The 18,750-nt window shown below is 39.8% G+C and overlaps 1 protein-coding gene across 1 annotated transcript in view; it reads right to left on the reverse strand.

Moving 5' to 3' along the window:
- The window catches only part of LOC127008594 (inter-alpha-trypsin inhibitor heavy chain H1-like), a 145,251-nt gene that overhangs the window by 79,932 nt on the left and 46,569 nt on the right, over positions 1–18,750 (reverse strand). The window contains exons 2-3 of the mRNA XM_050880804.1: positions 12,189–12,250; positions 8,670–8,839 (exon numbers count right to left, since the gene is read on the reverse strand). Coding sequence (XP_050736761.1) covers positions 8,670–8,839; positions 12,189–12,233 — 215 coding nt within the window. The 5' untranslated portion in view covers positions 12,234–12,250. The remainder of the gene's footprint in view (positions 1–8,669; positions 8,840–12,188; positions 12,251–18,750) is intronic.

An 18,750-nucleotide genomic window follows, 5' to 3' on the forward strand; every position in this document is an offset into this window, starting at 1 on the left:
CTTTTTTTCTGCATTATTTCTTTAACTGCCTCCATAACTGTATAAAAATAATTTGGCTTTACGAGATATAGATATTCGTTTTGATATATTTTTTGCTTCTCGCTTTAGTGGATAGGCGGCATAGCGTCTTTTTTTTCTATATAATTTCTTTTTACCCTCGAGCTTCCTCCGTTGATGTGAAAAAAATCAGTTTGCGTCAGTATCTCGTAACCTTTTGATGTTCCTCGGTAAGTAAAACATCCCGAGCACTTTAAATTCCTCCATCAAACCTCACCACTAATAACACGTGACGCTATGATAAAAAAAAAAAGGTCACGTAGTTTCTATTCCTGTAAAAAAAAAATAAAGTGCAGTTGGTATCGTTATCTGATGATACTTCTCGGGAAAATAAATATCTAGCACTTCCAGTCCTGTCCATCAAACCTCATCACTAATAACACGTAACACTATGATAAAAAAAGGTCACGGAAAAAAATTCTCCTTCATCAGCCATTCTACCAAACCCTCACATCACTAACGTAACACTATGATAAAAAAAAAAAAGGTCACTCAGTTTCCTTTCCCGTAAAAAGCGCATTTGTCTCGTGATCTGATGATGCTTCTCGGAAAATATTAAAAAAGCTCGCACTTCCAGTCCACTTCATCAAACCTCATCACTAATAACCCGTAACACTATGATTAAAAAAAAAGGTCACTCAGTTTCCTTTGCTGTAAAAAGCGCAGTTTGTCTCGTAATCTGATGAAGCTTCTCGGAAAAAAAGTAATTCTCCTTCATCTAATCCATTCTCCCAAACCTCATCACTAATAACACGTAACACTATGATTAAAAAAAAAAGGTCACTCAGTTTCCTTTCCTGTAAAAAGCGCAGTTTGTCTCGTGATCTGATAATGCTTCTCAAAAAAAACAAAAAAAAAATCTCCTTCATCCAATGCATTCTACCAAACCTCAACACTAATAACACGTAACACTATGATAAAAAAAAAATAATAATCACGTAGTTTCCTTTCCTGTAAAAAGCGCAGTTTGTCTCGTGATCTGATAATGCTTCTCAAAAAAAACAAAAAAAATTCTCCTACATCGAATCCATTCCACCAAACCTCAACACTTTACAACACGAACACGATGGAAAGAATAAGATCACACCGTTTCCCGCCTTATTCAATCCGCCGTCACCCGATGCTCATTTCACCGGGAAGTGTGCTTTGCATTTTCGTAGTTTCTGACCGATGACTACAGCAGAAAGCACTAAAAACATCAATAAATAACAGTTTTAACGCCAACTTTAATTTTCTATCGTTAGTTGTGTAGTTACGACATTCTTGGAGCCTAAATATGATAAATGCATGTTCAAAGTACGACAATTTGGCAACGCTGATCGGAACCCATGTCCACGAGTTCCGAGGCGTCTATGATTATGATCCCACTCGACGCGATGAAGAGGATTCGCGGCGATAGTTCCGGGTTGTGTGTCGTTTTTTTTATTCCATTCAGAGCGTGACCTGAATACCGTAACCTGTGTCTGACCGTGATGGCTGATGCACAGACGTATGTTAATCCCTCTGTGGTTATCCATGTACTCACTATTTTTTTTATGGTAAGGGAATTAGCTCAAGGGAAATAAAAACAAAGAAACAAATAGAAAGCAGACAAATAAAACAAAAAAAGACATATGGCTGATGCACAGACGTATGTTAATCCCTCTGTGGTTATCTCTGTATTCACTCTTTTTTTACGGTAAAGGGAGTAACTCAAGGGAAATAAAAACAAACAAAGAAACAAATAAAAAGCAGACCAATAAAACAACTAAAAGGCAGATGGCCGATGCACAAAGGTATGGTTATCTATGCAGCCAGTATTTTTGTTTAGAGTAAAGGAAGCTGCTCAAGGGCAAATATAAACAAATAAACAAGGAAATAAGGCAAACAGACAAATAAAACAAATAAAAAACAAAAGACACATGGCTGATTCACAAAAGGTAGTCATCAATTTACTTTTGTTACAGTATACGAAGAAGCTCAAGGGCAAATATAAACAAATAAACAAGGAAATAAGGCAAACTGACGAATAAAACAAATAAGAAACAAAAGACAAATGGCTGATGCACAAAAGGTATGTTTATAACTCCTTAATTATCTATGTAGTCACCAATTTCCTTTTTTTACAGTATACGAAGCAGCTCAAGGACAAATAAAAACATAAACAAATAATTAGATAAAACAAACAAATACAGCAAATAAAACAAAAAAAAAACGCCAATCACTGCTCCATAGACTCCGACTGCTCCTATAAAGCAAAGTAGAGTTCAGTGGCCAAAAGAGAGGTCAGCGTCGGGTGGAGAAGTGTCTTGATACTCTCCTCTTGAACCTCACCAGGACTCCTTTAAGTTGCCAATCATTTCCAAGCAGTTCTCGTATCAACAAACTTCCGTATCAGTAATGTTATGTAACCATTATATATAACTGCATCTGGATCTTTAATTACTATACTCTTAGCAATTTCCGTATCAATCATGGTATTATTTTTTTAACATTCGCACACTCATGAACAGCGTTACCATATTGTCGTACTCAGCCACTCAGCACATCGTATTTCCCGGTTTCTGACTCATAAAATATCGTAAACAAACACCAGTGAGTAACTCTTTTAACGATAACTGGAACTGGAATCTTGTCATATGTGTGGGTAGGAGAGTTTGGGGGCCTGGAAGTGACTGATGAATGCTATGTTTTGAGTACGATAATGTGGCAACGCTGCTCATGAAGGGAGGGAGAAGGACGTGAAGGGAGACTGAGGTAAACGGTGAAGGACAGAATAGGGACGAGGTAGGAGTGGGTGAAAGAGGAGTACGAGAGGAGTAGGAGGAGGAGAGAATAGGAAAGGGAATGGAGGTAACAGAAAGGAGGAAGATAGTGAACAGAGAGAGGGGAGAGAAATGGTAGGAGGGAATAAGAGGTAGAGGAGAGGAAGAGGAAGGTAGGCTAGGGAGAGGACGAAAGGAATGAGGGGAAGGGAAGAGGGAAGAGGAGGGGAAATGGAGGTGATATTGTGTCTTCGAAAATTTGCATAACGATCGATTGAGACTTTCTTTCCAAATTTTTTTACCCTTACATATCGTAATTTCAAGTTTCCAGAGAAGTAGATTTTTTTCCAGTTTCCAGAGAAGTAGATTTTTTTTCCAGCTTCCAGAGAAGTAGATTTTTTTTCCAGTTTCCAGAGAAGTAGATTTTTTTCCAGTTTCCAGAGAAGTAGATTTTTTTTCCAGTTTCCAGAGAAGTAAATTTTTTTTCCAGTTTCCAGAGAAGTAGATTTTTTCCAGTTTCCAGAGAAGTAGATTTTTTTCCAGTTTCCAGAGAAGTAGATTTTTTTCCAGTTTCCAGAGAAGTAGATTTTTTTCCAGTTTCCAGAGAAGTAGATTTTTTCCAGTTTCCAGAGAAGTAGATTTTTTTCCAGTTTCCAGAGAAGTAGATTTTTTTTCCAGTTTCCAGAGAAGTAGATTTTTTTCCAGTTTCCAGAGAAGTAGATTTTTTTCCAGTTTCCAGAGAAGTAGATTTTTTTCCAGTTTCCAGAGAAGTAGATTTTTTTCCAGTTTCCAGAGAAGTAGATTTTTTTCCAGTTTCCAGAGAAGTAGATTTTTTCCAGTTTCCAGAGAAGTAGATTTTTTTTCCAGTTTCCAGAGTAGATTTTTTTTCCAGTTTCCAGAGAAGTAGATTTTTTTTCCATGCTCTCCCTTTTAGCCACTTTTCCAAACATTTTTTTTTTTTTTTACATCGGCAGCGATTAGCGGGATTTTTTTTCTCTTTATAATTATTTTTTTTATCTTTAAGCTGCTTCCTTTACTGTAATAAATAAATAAATAAATAAATATCTACGAGACCTTACATGCGTTGGAGCTTAAGGTTAAATCTGCACGTAGGAGCTTAAAGGTAAAGAACAAATTAAAAAAAAAAGTAAAAAGAATAGGCTTGAAAATATCGCGTCTAACTGAGGTCTGGGAGGGTTAAGCTATTCCATTTGTTTTAGGTTTAGGGCAGTCAACAAAGAGAAAACAATAAGCCCGCTAATCGCTGCCCTGCACAATCAAAGAGGAAGAGCGGGCGGAGGAGAGATCAGTTTCGGAGGGTGTTTAGCCCCGAGTCAAATTGCACCAAAGCTTCAGTTTAATTACCGTCTCATTTCGAAGCTATTGCCGTATTGATAATGGTATCTATTCACTCATTGCTTTTGGATCTGTCTTAATTGCCATGCACCTTCCTAAGCAGCCTCCGTATCAATGTTCTCGTTCAAATAACTTTAATCAGAGCAGCCTATTAAGGTCGGTATCATAAGACAGTTTCGCTTCTCACATCATCTATTTCTTAAAGCCAAGGAGAGGGTCAGTCGGGTTCTAATGAGTGTTTCTTGAGGTTCAGGGTACAGAAGAAGGGTCAAACTAACACCAGGGTCTCATAAAACTACTCTTGGAAATGCCCACAACTCCTACGAAAGCCTTGTCAAATATGTGATCTTTGGTGGCGAAATGTCTTGCAATACGTCCCAAAGTGTCAAGGCGCCTCTCCACCCGATATTGACTTCCTCGAGCCTCTCCTTTTTTTCTTTCATTCGAGGCAGCGTCTAGCGGGCTTTTTTCGTTGTTGTGTTTATTTATTTATTTATTTATTTATTTATTTTTTATTTTATTTTTTTATTTTTTTTTTTGCTCTTGAACTGCCTCCCCCTTTTTTTTTTACAGTAAAGGAAGCAGCTCAGTGGCAAAAAAATAAACGTTAATGATGAGAAAAAAAACCGCTAATCACCGCCCCTGCGAAAAAGTGTTCAGAAGAGTCCCTTGCTGTAAAAAAAAGAAGAAAACAAACTAACGAGTATTCAAGTAACGTAACTTAACTCGTCCAATGAATCAATAAATAACAAGATAACCAGAGCACTAATGTAACCGAACCTAACCAGTGCAGTAGAGGCAATAAAGTAACTTAAACTAATCCAGTAAAGTGAATTAACCTAAGAAGAATAAAAATAACGTAACTTAACTAGTCTAATGAATCAATAAATAACAAGATAACCAGAGCACTAATGTAACCGAACCTAACCAGTGCAGTAGAGGCAATAAAGTAATTTAAACTAATCCAGTAAAGTGAATTAACCTAAGAAGAATAAAAATAACGTAACCTAACTCGTCCAATGAAATCAATAAATAACAAAAGATAACCAGAGCACTAATGTAACCGAACCTAACCAGTGCAGTAGAGGCAATAAAGTCACCTAACCTAATCTGAACAATAAAGTGAATTAACCTAAGAAGAATAAAAATAACGTAACCTAACTCGTCCAATGAAATCAATAAATAACAAGATAACCAGAGCACTAATGTAACCGAACCTAACCAGTGCAGTCGAAGCAATAAAGTCACCTAACCTAACCTGACCAATAAAGTGAATTAACCTTAGAAGAATAAAAATAACGTAACTCAACTCGTCCAATGAAATCAATAAATAACAAAAGATAACCAGAGCACTAATGCAACCGAACCTAACCAGTGCATTCAATAAAGTCACCTAACCTAACCTGACCAATAAAGTGAATTAACCTAAGAAGAATAACAACAATCCAGTCCATTCTAGTCCTTATAAATCCATCCCCAGCTTGAACGGATAGCATGCTGGTGACCTTCAGTTCTTTTGTTTACTTATTCCCTTCCCTTCTTCTTCTTCTTCTTCTGCAGCATTATTATCCCGTTTCTATACGGGGTCGCTGTTTTTGATGAGTCTCCTCCATCCAACCCTGTCTTCCGCCACTTCCAGGTCCAAGTTCTTCTCCCTGTCGTCCGCCACAATACAGTCCTTCCATCTCGTCCTGGGTCTTCCTCTCTTCCTTCTGCCACCCACTTCCATGTCCATTATCTGCCTTTATTCCCTCACCTTCCTGTCTAGTTATGGATGGGTCGGCTGAGAGAAGAAGAATAACAATAATCCAGTCCATTCTAGTCGGTATAAATCCATCCCTAGCTTGAACGGATAGCATACTAGTGACCTTCAGTTCTTTTGTTTACTGTTTACCTTCCCTTCCTGTCTAGTTATTTATCATCACTACTTCATGGGAGAACGTCATGAGCACAATGGATGGTATTCTCAAACGGCTCCGTAACAACTATTTCCAAAGGCCAAAAAGGATATTAATTGGGTTCTCATGCGTGTTTTTTTCTCTTTGATGGTACAAAAGCTTCGCCAAACCATCAGGGTCATATAACTACCCATGGAAATGCCCAAACTCGTACAACTATTTACAATGGCCGAAAGGGAGATTAATCGGGTTTTTATGCTCGGTTTTTTGTTTTAAGTTCATGATACATAGGCCTCGTCAAACTACCACCAGGGTCATATAACTACCCATGGAAATCCCCACCACAATTTTTATAACCATTTTCAGAGACCGGAAAGGAGATTAATCGGGTTTTCATTTTTTTTTTTTTTTTCACGTTCATGATTTTTTTTTTTTTTTTTTTTTTTTTACAGCAAAGGAGACAGTTCAAGGGCACACAAAAAGCAAACATTAATGAAAAAAAAAGCCCGCTACTCACTGCTCCTAAAAAGAATCCAAAGAGGTGGCCGAAAGATAGGTACAGAAACTAGTACAGAAGCCTCGTCAAACTACCACCAGGGTCATATAACTACCCATGGAAATCGCCGCCACAATTCTTATAACCATTTTCAGAGACCGGAAAGGAGATTAATCGGGTTTTCATGCGTTTTTTTTAAGCTCATGGTACAGAAGCTTCGTCAAACTACCACCAGGGTCATATAACTACCCTTGGAAATCGCCACCACAATTCTTATAACCATTTCGAAAGACCGGAAAAGAGAGGGGAGAGGAATGGTAGGAGGGGATAAGAGGTAGCGGAGAGGAAGAGGAAGGTAGGCTAGGGAGAGGGCGAGAGGAAGGGGGGTTAGGAGTGGGAGTTAGTAGTTTTCATGCGGGTTTTTTTTCACGTTCATGGTGCAGAAGCCTCGTCAAACTACCACTAGGGTCATCAAACTACCCATGGAAATCCCCACCACAACTCCCACGAAAGCCTTGCCAAATATGTGTGTGCTTGGGCCCCGAAATATTCAAGAATATGACCCACGTATTCGTTTTTTTCCTTTGATCTTCTTTCACCTCTTAACCTCCTCCTTCTCCTCCTTCTTTTCCAGGTCCTCCTCAATGCGGTGGAGGTAGTTGATGACCGTTACCTTCGCGTGGAGTTGAGGACGAGGGCGAAGGAGACAGATGTTAGGGTGAGTAAAAAGAGTAGAAAATGTGCATGTAGAAATGGTTGAAGAAGATGGAGGAAAAGTTAGAAAGTTTCGTTTAGTCGGCGTAACATCTGTGGTCATATGCAGGTGAGAGACAGGAGGGGGAAGGAATTATAGAAGGGAACAGACCCCAGGAGACGGGACACAACCCCCGATTAATACCTGGTACCCATTCACTGCTGGATGGACAGGGGCGTAGGGTATCGGAAAAGCCGCCCAAGTTTTTCCACTCCGCCCGGGAATCGAAGAAGATGGAGGAGGAGGAGAAGGAGAAGGAGGAAAATTCTTTACTATGTTCATGAAATTCAATGTTTTCCTCTAGGTCATACATGCAGGGGTACCAACCACTCTAAGTACTCGCTGCGTTTGTAACACTGATCGATGCCCGTTAATTTATAGAGCGAAGAATGATGATGAATTGAGAAGAAGGGAGGAGGAGGAGGAGGGAGAGGAAATTCTTTTATATATTTTCATTTCAATGTTTTCCTATAGGTCATACATGCAGGGGTACCAACCACTCTAAGTACTCGCTGCGTTTGTAACACTGATCGATGCCGCGGGTTAATAGAGCGAAGAATGATGAGTGGTCATGTATAATCTGTACATGAAAAAAATAAATATCGAAGCGGAAAACATGAAAGCATGGAGATTAACGTGGAACAAGTTATAAAACGTGCAGATCATATAATATCCAAACATTGATTTTTCTTACAGCAAGGAGGCAGCTCAAGGGCAATAAGCAAAAACAATAACAAAAAAAGACCACTAGAAGCTGCTCCAAAAGAAGAAAATAGAACGAGAGGGCAGAAGAGAGGTCAATTTCGGGTGGAGAGGTGTCTCGAAACTCTCCTCTTAACAGAAAAATAAAGAAAAAGCATATATATAATAGTCGATCTAAATTTGTGAATCGTGAATCATAAAATATATAAAAGTAAAAAGCATACAGATAATAGTCGATCTAAATTTGTGAATCGTGAATCATAAAATATCTAAAAGTAAAAAGCATACAGATAATTGTCGATCTAAATTTGAATTACTTGTGAATCGTGAATCATAAAACATCTAAAAGTAAAAAGTATACGGATAATAGTCGATCTAAATTTGAATTACTTGTGAATCGTGAATCATAAAACATCTAAAAATAAAAGAAAAGTAAAAGTTAATCGACATACATAGATAGATTTACAAAACCCTGGCCCCTTCAAAAAAAAAAAAGATAAACTACAAACAAAACCGATAAAAAGAAAACGGAAATACACAAGGGAAACACCAAAAGAAAACGAAAACACCATGAAAGAAAACGAGATGAGCACAACATTACAGAAAACGGGACGCAGCAACTACACGCACAAACCAAACAAAGAAAACGAGGGTATACGTACATGGTGAGGGAGGACACAAGAGCATCGGCGGGGAGCAGCAGGGCCAGCGTGACGTGGTCCGTGCGGTTGGCGGGGTTGTGGAGGGTGACGCGAGCAAGGGTGGCAGAGTAACGTTGGTTGATCTCTGCCCTCACCTCCACCCTGCCTACCACACCCTTCCACCCCTCAACCTGGAGAGAGAGAGGGTGGGGGGGATGAGAGAAGGGAGGTAGAGGGTGAAATGAGAGAGAGGAAAGGGAAGAGAGAGTGAGAGAGAGAGAGAGAGAGAGAGAGAGAGAGAGAGAGAGAGAGAGAGAGAGAGAGAGAGAGAGAGAGAGAGAGAGAGAGAGAGAGAGAGAGAGAGAAATAAGTGTGTGTGTGTGTGTGTGTGTGTGTGTGTGTGTGTGTGTGTGTGTGTGTGTGTGTGTGTGTGTGTGTGTGTGTGTGCCATCACTTCCTCGTAATAATTCCAGTCCATTATTCCTCATATATATTCTGGGAAAGTAGTGGTGGATTCTCTCTCTCTCTCTCTCTCTCTCTCTCTCTCCCACACCTACGCACACACACACACACACACACACACACACACACACATTTACACCACAGAATCCGGGTAAGGGAGATGAAAAAACAAGAAGTGAGGAGACTGAACGTATGGAATCCTCAACTTCTCCATAAAAAAGAAAGTAAAATCCAGGAATGAAATTAATTAACACCCAACATAACACACTTTCACCCCCTGACATATTAAAAAGGGAAACAGCCAGGTACCGTGTGAGTCCTGAACACACCTGAGCCGCTTATTCGTGTGCTCCTAGGTGAAGGTGAAAAATAGTTAAGTCACCGCGGCAAGGGCAGCAGGTGTCCCTAATGAGTTTAGGTTTATTTTGAACCTTTTCTGTTAAACGTTGTGAAAGCCTCGCAGTACGCTTTCCCTCTCGGCGACCTGCATAACGGAGACAGACAGACAGACAGGCAACCAGACAAAGAGACAGACTGACAGAGAAAGACATTTGATAGACAGACAGACGAACAGAGACATAAAGCGACAGATAGACAGACATTCAGACGGACAAACGAACAGAGAAAGCGACAGATAGAAAGACAGATAGACAAACAGATACAGACAGACAGAAAGAAAGACAGACAGACAGTTGACGGATAGACAGACAGGCAGAAACCAGGCAGGCACATAGAGAAAGTCAAAGACACACACACACACACACACACACACACACACACACACACACACACACACACACACACACAGAGAGAGAGAGAGAGAGAGAGAGAGAGAGAGAGAGAGAGAGAGATGGTATCGTTTCGTCTTCATTTTTATATAATTCGTTTCGAACTGTTTTTCCTCATTTGAATTTCATTGGAATTGCAAGGGGAAACTAGGCCATCCCTTTCCCTTCCCTTTGTACTGTCTCACGTCGCTAGGAGACCCGGATCCATCAAAGAGTCAGACCAAGGGAACGGATTACAGCACCGAGGCAACGTTCCTGAGGTAACAAAGATATCCACTTTTACCCACTTGCTTGGAAGGGATTCAATAGTTTCCCTTCAAATATTGCAAAATGCTTTCCAGATAACGAGTAGCGAGGCTGACCCCAACTTGGATTTACCTGTAAATGTGGGAAGGTATTTGGTAACGATCGGATCGCTGTAATTTTGATGCCCTTCTAAACTATTCTTGGTAGCCTCGCGACCAATCCTTAAATATTGCAGATTGCTTCTCAGAAAACGAGCAACGGGTAAACACATCTGGGACTCCTCTTATTACTCTAGTATGGTATTAAAATTTTAATATGGGTCAAATTTTCCGTGCTTTGTTTCATACCCACCTGAATTGCTCCTGGCAACCTCGCAGTCCATCCTCAAATATTGTAAATTGCTCATCAGAAAACAAGTAGCGGGACAAGACAGCGGGAACTCCTCTGTTAAGTTAGGGGGTCAATTTTTTCGTACTTTGTTTCATACCCTTCTGAACTGCCCTGAGTAACTTCGCCCAAGGGCTCGTTCCCCTAGTGATACTAGGGGATAATCTTAAAAGAAAAAAAAAAAGAAAAAAATCGCAGTCTAGCCTCAAATATTGTAAATTGCTCATCAGAAAACGAGTAGCGGGACAAGACAGCGGGAACTTCTCTATTACGTTAAGGGGATCAAATTTCCGTACTTTTCATACCCTCCTGAACTGCTTTAGGAAACCTCACAGTCCATCCTCAAATATTGCAAACTGCTTATCAGAAAACGAGTAGTGGTACAACACATCGGGGACTTCTCTATAACTGTGGGGAGCTATTTTTCATTGGTCATCAGATATTCTTTGCTTTTCCCTTCTGAACTGCCCCTGGGTGACCTCGCAGTCCATGTCCTTTGAAAGCGTTGCGCGTTGTGGAAAATTTGGGATTCGTTCGGGGATTTGTACAGTTGGTTTAGTAAAGGGGCTATTACACTGGGCATATTTTCCGTGGATCTTCAGTCAAACCACGATTTCCGCTAACGTGGTTCTCAATTGTTTGTTGTTATTGCTGCTGATGACTGGTGAAGATGATGAGTAATACCGTCGTCCTTCAGTGAAATCTACCGTAGCTTTGGAAGATCGTGGACACGTCAGAAAACCACGGAAATATGAGAACCACGCCAGCGGAAATCGTGGTTTGACTGAAGATCCACGGAAAATTTGCCCAGTGTAATAGCCCCTTAAGATTGGGAGACTGAGCATGTTTGAAGGTGATGGGCAAAGAGAGTTAAGGGAGCTGTGAAATACTGAACCGCATCGGTCAATCAATCAACGAGTCAGGCTATTACACACTCAGTTAATCAATCAATCAGTCAGTCTCCCATTCCAGTTGGCAGTCAATCAATCAGTTAGTCAGTCAGTCACTCTCAGTCAATTAATCAGTCAATCAAGCAAGCAAGCAATTCCATTCCAATAATCAATCTATCAGCCAAGGGATCATTTAGACAGTCGATCAGTCAGTCAGTCAATCAGTTAAGCAATCAATCAGTCAGCCAGTCAGTCAATCATTCAATCACACAACCAATCACTCAGTTAGTCAGTCAGTCAATCATTCAATCACACAACTAATCACTCACTCAGTCAGTCAGTCAGTCAGCCAGTCAGTCAATCATTCAATCACACAACTAATCACTCACTCAGTCAATTAATTACTCCATCAACCAATCAATCAGTCAGCCAATCAGTTAAGCAATCAATCAGTCAGCCAGTCACTCAATCATTCAATCACACAACCAATCACTCAGTCAATCAATCAATTACTCCATCAACCAATCAATCAGTCAGCCAATCAGTCAGTCAATCAATTAATTACTCCATCAGTCAGTCAGCCAATCACTCAGTCAAACAATCAATTACTCCATCAACCAATCAATCAGTCAGCCAATCACTCAGTCAATCAATTAATTACTCCATCAACCAATCAATCAGTCAGCCAATCACTCAGTCAATCAATTAATTACTCCATCAGTCAGTCAGTTAGTCAGTCAATCACACCTTTGGCCACCTGTCCTTACTTGAGTGACGAGAACCACGTGGAGGATCGTCAAGATTAGCAGCATCGTCCAGGTGGGAGGAACTGAAACAAAAATAATGACATGAGTTACTATTTGGGAACGAGTTATCTGGAAGTTCTTTACCTGGCACACTGTTTGCTAATGATGTGTGTGTGTGTGTGTGTGTGTGTGTGTGTGTGTGTGTGTGTGTGTGTGTGTGTGTGTGTGTGTGTGTGTTGCTCTTTTTTATTCTTATTCTCCTGAGTGTTTGTTTGTTTTTTCCTTCATACTGTTTAATGTTTTTTTATTCCTTTTCGTTAATATTCTCCCTCTGAGTGTGTGTGGGTTGTTTTTTCTCTCTCTTTACTTTCCTTTATTCTGTTTCATGTTGTTCTTGCGTTCTTCCTAGTTATTATTTTCCTTGAATGGCTTTGTTCCTTTCCTTTTCGTTATTTAATGTTATTTTTGTCGTTTTCCTTATTAATAGTTTTCTTCTGAGTGGTTTTCCCTTTTTTATGCTATTTAATATCCCTGTGTTCTTCCTTGCTAATATTTTCCTCCTCTCACGCATATCGATCCTCCTTTGTTGCTCTGTTATTTGCGGGTGTTTATGCTGCTTTACCTTAGTCATTAGCACGTCACTGATACCACCACCTCATGGCCACCTGTATACTAATGACACACGTAAGGGTCAACCAGGTGAGTGTGAGAGGCAGGTGTACTCTCACGCTACTCGATCCTCCTCTGTTGCTCTGTTGTTAGTAAGTTTTTATACTGCTTTTCCTTCGTCACTGATACCAACACCTCTTGATCACCTTTACTGCTAATGACAAACACGTAAGGGACAGCCAGGTGAGTGTGAGAGGCAGGTGTACTTTCACGCTTGTCGATCTTCCCCTGTTGTTCTGTTGTTAGTGAGTGCTTATATTTTTTTTCCTTCGTCACTGATACCAACACCTCATGATCACCTTTACTGCTAATGATAAACACGTAAGGCCCAACCAGGTAAGAGTGAGAGGCAGGTGGGTCGTGTTACCTGCCTGGATGCCTTAATGAGCGTCTCCCTTAGTCAGGTATGAGAAAACAGCTTTTTTCTCCCTCCCGCCATCCAATTAGTTTACCTCTTAGTTTAAGGGAGGCTATAGGAGATTATTATGTAAAGATTGTTTGTCGAAGTGCTGTTATGTTCCCCTCTCCTTGAACGAAACTGTTAGAGGATTGTTTTTCCTCCTTCTTCCTTTCAGTTGGTGACCTCGTAGTTTAAAGGAGGAGTATCAGGTTCTAGGAGGAGATTATCGTGTAAACATTGTTAGTCGACATGCTGTTATGTTTTCTCTTCCTTCTTGAACGACACGATTAGAGAACCCTTCCTCCTTCCCCCTCCCCCCTTGACCCTCCCCTCTCCCCCTCCCTCCTTGACCCTCCCCCCTTCCCCTCCCCCCTTCGTCATTTTGTTAATAAGTCCGTGACAGGCCTCCGGGGAAGACAAATTACACCGATTCGCGTCGTTAAGAATTTTTTAACTTGAATTAATTAAAAGTTATCAAGGACACGATGGTAAAATCCGCATAGTAAGAGTTATAGTAAAATCCGCAAATATTTTCTCTCAAGTGTTCTAACTGCATTAAAAAGGGAACCAGAGCTGAGCGAGTTAAAGGCTGTTGATGAGCCAGTTCTTTTTGCTGGAGCTGCGTCATAGCGGGCTTTTTTGTTCCTGTTTTTATTTTTTACCCTTGAGCTGCTTCCCTTGCTCTAAAAACAAACAAACTATGAATCAGTTCTTTCATCTAATTAGAGAAGAAAAAAATCAGCGAGTCAGATCCTTACTCAGCGAATCAAATCCTAACTTACACCACCGTCTTTATGAATCACTTCTCGCACTTAAGTAAAAACAAAAAGAATCTGAAATCTGACCATTATTAACATTCTCTCATGAACCCAGTCAGCAAATGCGAGTCAGTCAGAAGTGAGTGAGTCAGTTCTTTCATCTAATTGGGAGAAAAAAAGCCAGCAATTAGTGAATAAAATGTTTACATAGAGAATTTAATGTACACCGTCTTTTGGAATCGGTTATTTCATCCGTGGGGGGTAGCGGCGATTAGCGGGCTTTTTTCTCTTTTTTTCCTTCCCTTGGGCTGCTTCCATTACTATAAAACAAATATCAATAAAAAATAAAAAATATAAGAATCTGAAATCTGACCTCATTTTAACAGCAAAGAAAGGCGCTCAAGGCAAAATCAAATGTGAGAAAAGGTCCGCTAATCATCAAGGTCAAAAACAAATGAGAACAAAAAGGACCGCTAATCATCAAGGTCAAAAACAAATGAGAACAAAAAGGACCGCTAATCATCAAGGTCAAAAACAAATGAGAACAAAAAGGTCCGCTAATCATCAAGGTCAAAATCTAATGAGGAAAAAAGGACCGCTAATCATCAAGGTCAAAAACAAATGAGAAAAAAAGGACCGCTAATCATCAAGGTCAAAAACAAATGAGAACAAAAAGGACCGCTAATCATCAAGGTCAAAAACAAATGAGAACAAAAAGGACCGCTAATCATCAAGGTCAAAAACAAATGAGAACAAAAAGGTCCGCTAATCATCAAGGTCAAAAACAAATGAGAACAAAAAGGGTCCGCTAATCATAAAGGTCAAAAACTAATGAGAAAAAAAAGGTCCGCTAATCATCAAGGTCAAAACAAATGATAAAAAAAGGACCGCTGATCATCAAGGTCAAAACAAATAAGAAAAAAAGGACCGCTAATCATCAAGGTCAAAAACAAACGAGAGAAAAAAAAAGGCCACTAATCATCAAGGTCAAAAACAATTGAGAACAAAAAGGACCGCTAATCATCAAGGTCAAAAACAAATGAGAACAAAAAGGACCGCTAATCATCAAGGTCAAAAACAAATGAGAACAAAAAGGACCACTAATCATCAAGGTCAAAAACAAATGAGAACAAAAAGGACCGCTAATCATCAAGGTCAAAAACAAATGAGAGCAAAAAGGACCGCTAATCATCAAGGTAAAAAAACAAATGAGAGAAAAAAGGACCGCTAATCATCAAGGTCAAAACAAATAAGAAAAAAGGTCCGCTAATCATCAAGGTCAAAAACAAATGAGAGAAAAAAGGTCCGCTAATCATCAAGGTCAAAACAAATAAGAAAAAAGGGTCCGCTAATCATCAAGGTCAAAAACAAATGAGAACAAAAAGGACCGCTAATCATCAAGGTCAAAATCTAATGAGAAAAAAAGGACCGCTAATCATCAAGGTCAAAAACAAATGAGAAAAAAAGGACCGCTAATCATCAAGGTCAAAAACAAATGAGAAAAAAGGACCGCTAATCATCAAGGTCAAAAACAAATGAGAACAAAAAGGACCGCTAATCATCAAGGTCAAAAACAAATGAGAACAAAAAGGACCGCTAATCATCAAGGTCAAAAACAAATGAGAACAAAAAGGACCGCTAATCATCAAGGTCAAAATCTAATGAGGAAAAAAGGACCGCTAATCATCAAGGTCAAAAACAAATGAGAAAAAAAGGACCGCTAATCATCAAGGTCAAAAACAAATGAGAAAAAAAGGACCGCTAATCATCAAGGTCAAAATCTAATGAGGAAAAAAGGACCGCTAATCATCAAGGTCAAAATCTAATGAGGAAAAAAGGACCGCTAATCATCAAGGTCAAAAACAAATGAGAAAAAAAGTACGCTAATCATCAAGGTCAAAAACAAATGATAAAAAAGGACCGCTAATCATCAAGGTCAAAACAAATAAGAAAGAAAGGACCGCTAATCATCAAGGTCAAAATCTAATGAGAAAAAAAAGACCGCTAATCATCAAGGTCAAAAACAAATGAAAAAAAAAGGACCGCTAATCATCAAGGTCAAAAACAAATGAGAAAAAAAGGACCGCTAATCATCAAGGTCAAAAACAAATGAGAAAAAAAGGACCGCTAATCATCAAGGTCAAAAACAAATGAGAACAAAAAGGACCGCTAATCATCAAGGTCAAAATCTAATGAGGAAAAAAGGACCGCTAATCATCAAGGTCAAAAACAAATGAGAAAAAAAGTACGCTAATCATCAAGGTCAAAACAAATAAGAAAAAAAGGACCGCTAATCATCAAGGTCAAAAACAAATGAGAACAAAAAGGACCGCTAATCATCAAGGTCAAAAACAAATGATAAAAAAAGGACCGCTAATCATCAAGGTCAAAAACAAATGAGAAAAAAAGGACCGCTAATCATCAAGGTCAAAAACAAATGAGAAAAAAAAGGTACGCTAATCATCAAGGTCAAAAACAAATGAGAACAAAAAGGACCGCTAATCATCAAGGTCAAAAACAAATGAGAAAAAAAGGACCGCTAATCATCAAGGTCAAAACAAATAAGAAAAAAAGGACCGCTAATCATCAAGGTCAAAAACAAATGAGAAAAAAAAGGACCGCTAATCATCAAGGTCAAAAACAAACGAGAGAAAAAAAAGACCGCTAATCACCAAGGTCAAAAACAAATGAGAAAAAAAAGGTACGCTAATCATCAAGGTCAAAAACAAACGAGAGAAAAAAAAGACCGCTAATCACTGCCAATCACTCAATATATTCTCATGAACCAAGGCAACACGTTCGAGTCACCTTTGCTAAAACTAATGACAGCTCCACAAACTGAAGTCGTCGGGAAATTCTTTAATAGTAAACGCGATAAGTTTCCTCGTTTGAGCGTCCTGCTGCCGCGGCCCGAGGGGGAGGAAGGGACGCCCACGAAGAAGGTGGCGACCAAGGAATATATGTCTCATCCTTAGTGGCGACGGGGAGGAATGAAACCGTTGGAAAGAAATCACGCCGAGTGGTTCCCAGGTGAGAGATATTGATTGGAGGAGGAGGAGAAAGAGGAGAAGGAGGAGAAGGCGGAGACGAAGGCGTAGGCGTAGTTGGAGGAGAAGAAGAAGAAGAAAAAGAAGAAGAAGAAGGCGGAGGAGGAGAAAAATGAGGAAGAGCTGAAGAAGTATAGGAAACGTAGGTGGCCAAGGAGGAAAAGAAGAAGAAGAAGAAGAAGAAGAAGAAGAAGAAGAAGAAGAAGAAGAAGAAGAAGAAGAAGAAGAAGAAGAAGAATGCGGAGGAGGAGAAGGAAGAAAGAGAAGAAGAAGAAGAAGAAGAAGAAGAAGAAGAAAAAGGCGGAGGAGGAGATGGAAGAAAGAGAAGAAGAAGAAGAAGAAGAAGAAGAAGAAGAAGAAGAAGAAAAAGGCGGAGGAGGAGATGGAAGAAAGAGAAGAAGATAACGAAAAAGACATAAAACGAAAATAAAAGAAAAAGAGGAAGAGGAGAAAAAAAAAAGATGAATTCAGAGGAGAGGCACAAAAGAGGACTGAGAAGAAGGAGTAGGAAGAAGAAGAGAAGAAGAAGTCAAAGAAAAAGGAGGCAAAAAAAAAAAAGACGAAGAGGAGGAGGAGGAAACGAAGAAGCGAGGAAAATATCACTCAATGGAACACGGAGGAGAAACAAAAATCCGAACCTCTTTCTTTTCTTTTCAATCTTCACTAAAAGCATGAAGCCAGAAAATGGGTCGAGAGAAAGGGACAGGTGAAAAGGTGTAAAGGTTAATTAGCACCTGAGAGTTTACGGGATGCTTTATGGGCTGAATGAGCTTACGGGGAAAAATAATATTGATCCTTCATCTTATTCGGCTTAATCTCATCAGTCGTTTTTCTATATCATTTCAATTCTATGGTTTCTGAATTGATTGATTCCACACATGGTATTGCAATGCTTAGATGAACTCCCAGCACTACAGACAAAGAGACAGACAGCGGTACAGAGAGACAGGCAGACAGACAGACAGTAGTTCAGAGAGACAGGCAGACAGACAGACAGACAGACAGACAAACAGACAGAGAATAGTACAGATAGACAGACAGACAGAGGGTGGTACAGAGAGACAGATAGACTGACAGAGGTATAGAGAGACAGGTTGACAGACACACAGACGGAGAGTACTAAAGAGAGACAGACAGATAGACAGACAGATAGACAGACGGAGGTATAGAGAGACAGACAGACAGACAGGCGGAGCAGCGCAGACAGACTTTGGAACAGGAAAGGAAAGGGAAGAAGGAAAGAGGGAGAAGAAAGGAAGGAAAGGACTGTTGGTTTTGGAAGTGAAGGAATGAAAAATAAAAGATAAAAGTTAACTAAGAGTATTCCAGCAGTACAGACAGACAGACAGAGAGGATTACAGACAGACTTTGGAGAAGGGAAGAAGGGAGAAGGGAGGAGAAGAAGAGAAGGAATGCTGTGTTTGTGGTATTCCTAGGATTTTGAGAAGTGAAGGGTCGAAGAGGAAATGGTAAAAGACAGGAAAGGAAACGGGGAGAAAGAAGAATGGGGAAAAGGAAAGAAGAAAGGAGGGAGAAGTAGGGAAGGAAAGTTGTTTATGGTATTCTTGGGATTTTGAGAAGTGAAGGAACGAAGAGGAAAGGGTAAAGGATAGGAAAGGAAAAGGGAAGAAAGAAGAATGGGGAGAAGGAAAGAAGGAAGGAGGGAGGAGAAGAAAAGGAATGCTGTGTTTGTGGTATTCTTAGGATTT

The sequence above is a fragment of the Eriocheir sinensis genome, chromosome 38 (assembly GCF_024679095.1).
Source record: "Eriocheir sinensis breed Jianghai 21 chromosome 38, ASM2467909v1, whole genome shotgun sequence".
NCBI lineage: Eukaryota > Metazoa > Arthropoda > Malacostraca > Decapoda > Varunidae > Eriocheir > Eriocheir sinensis.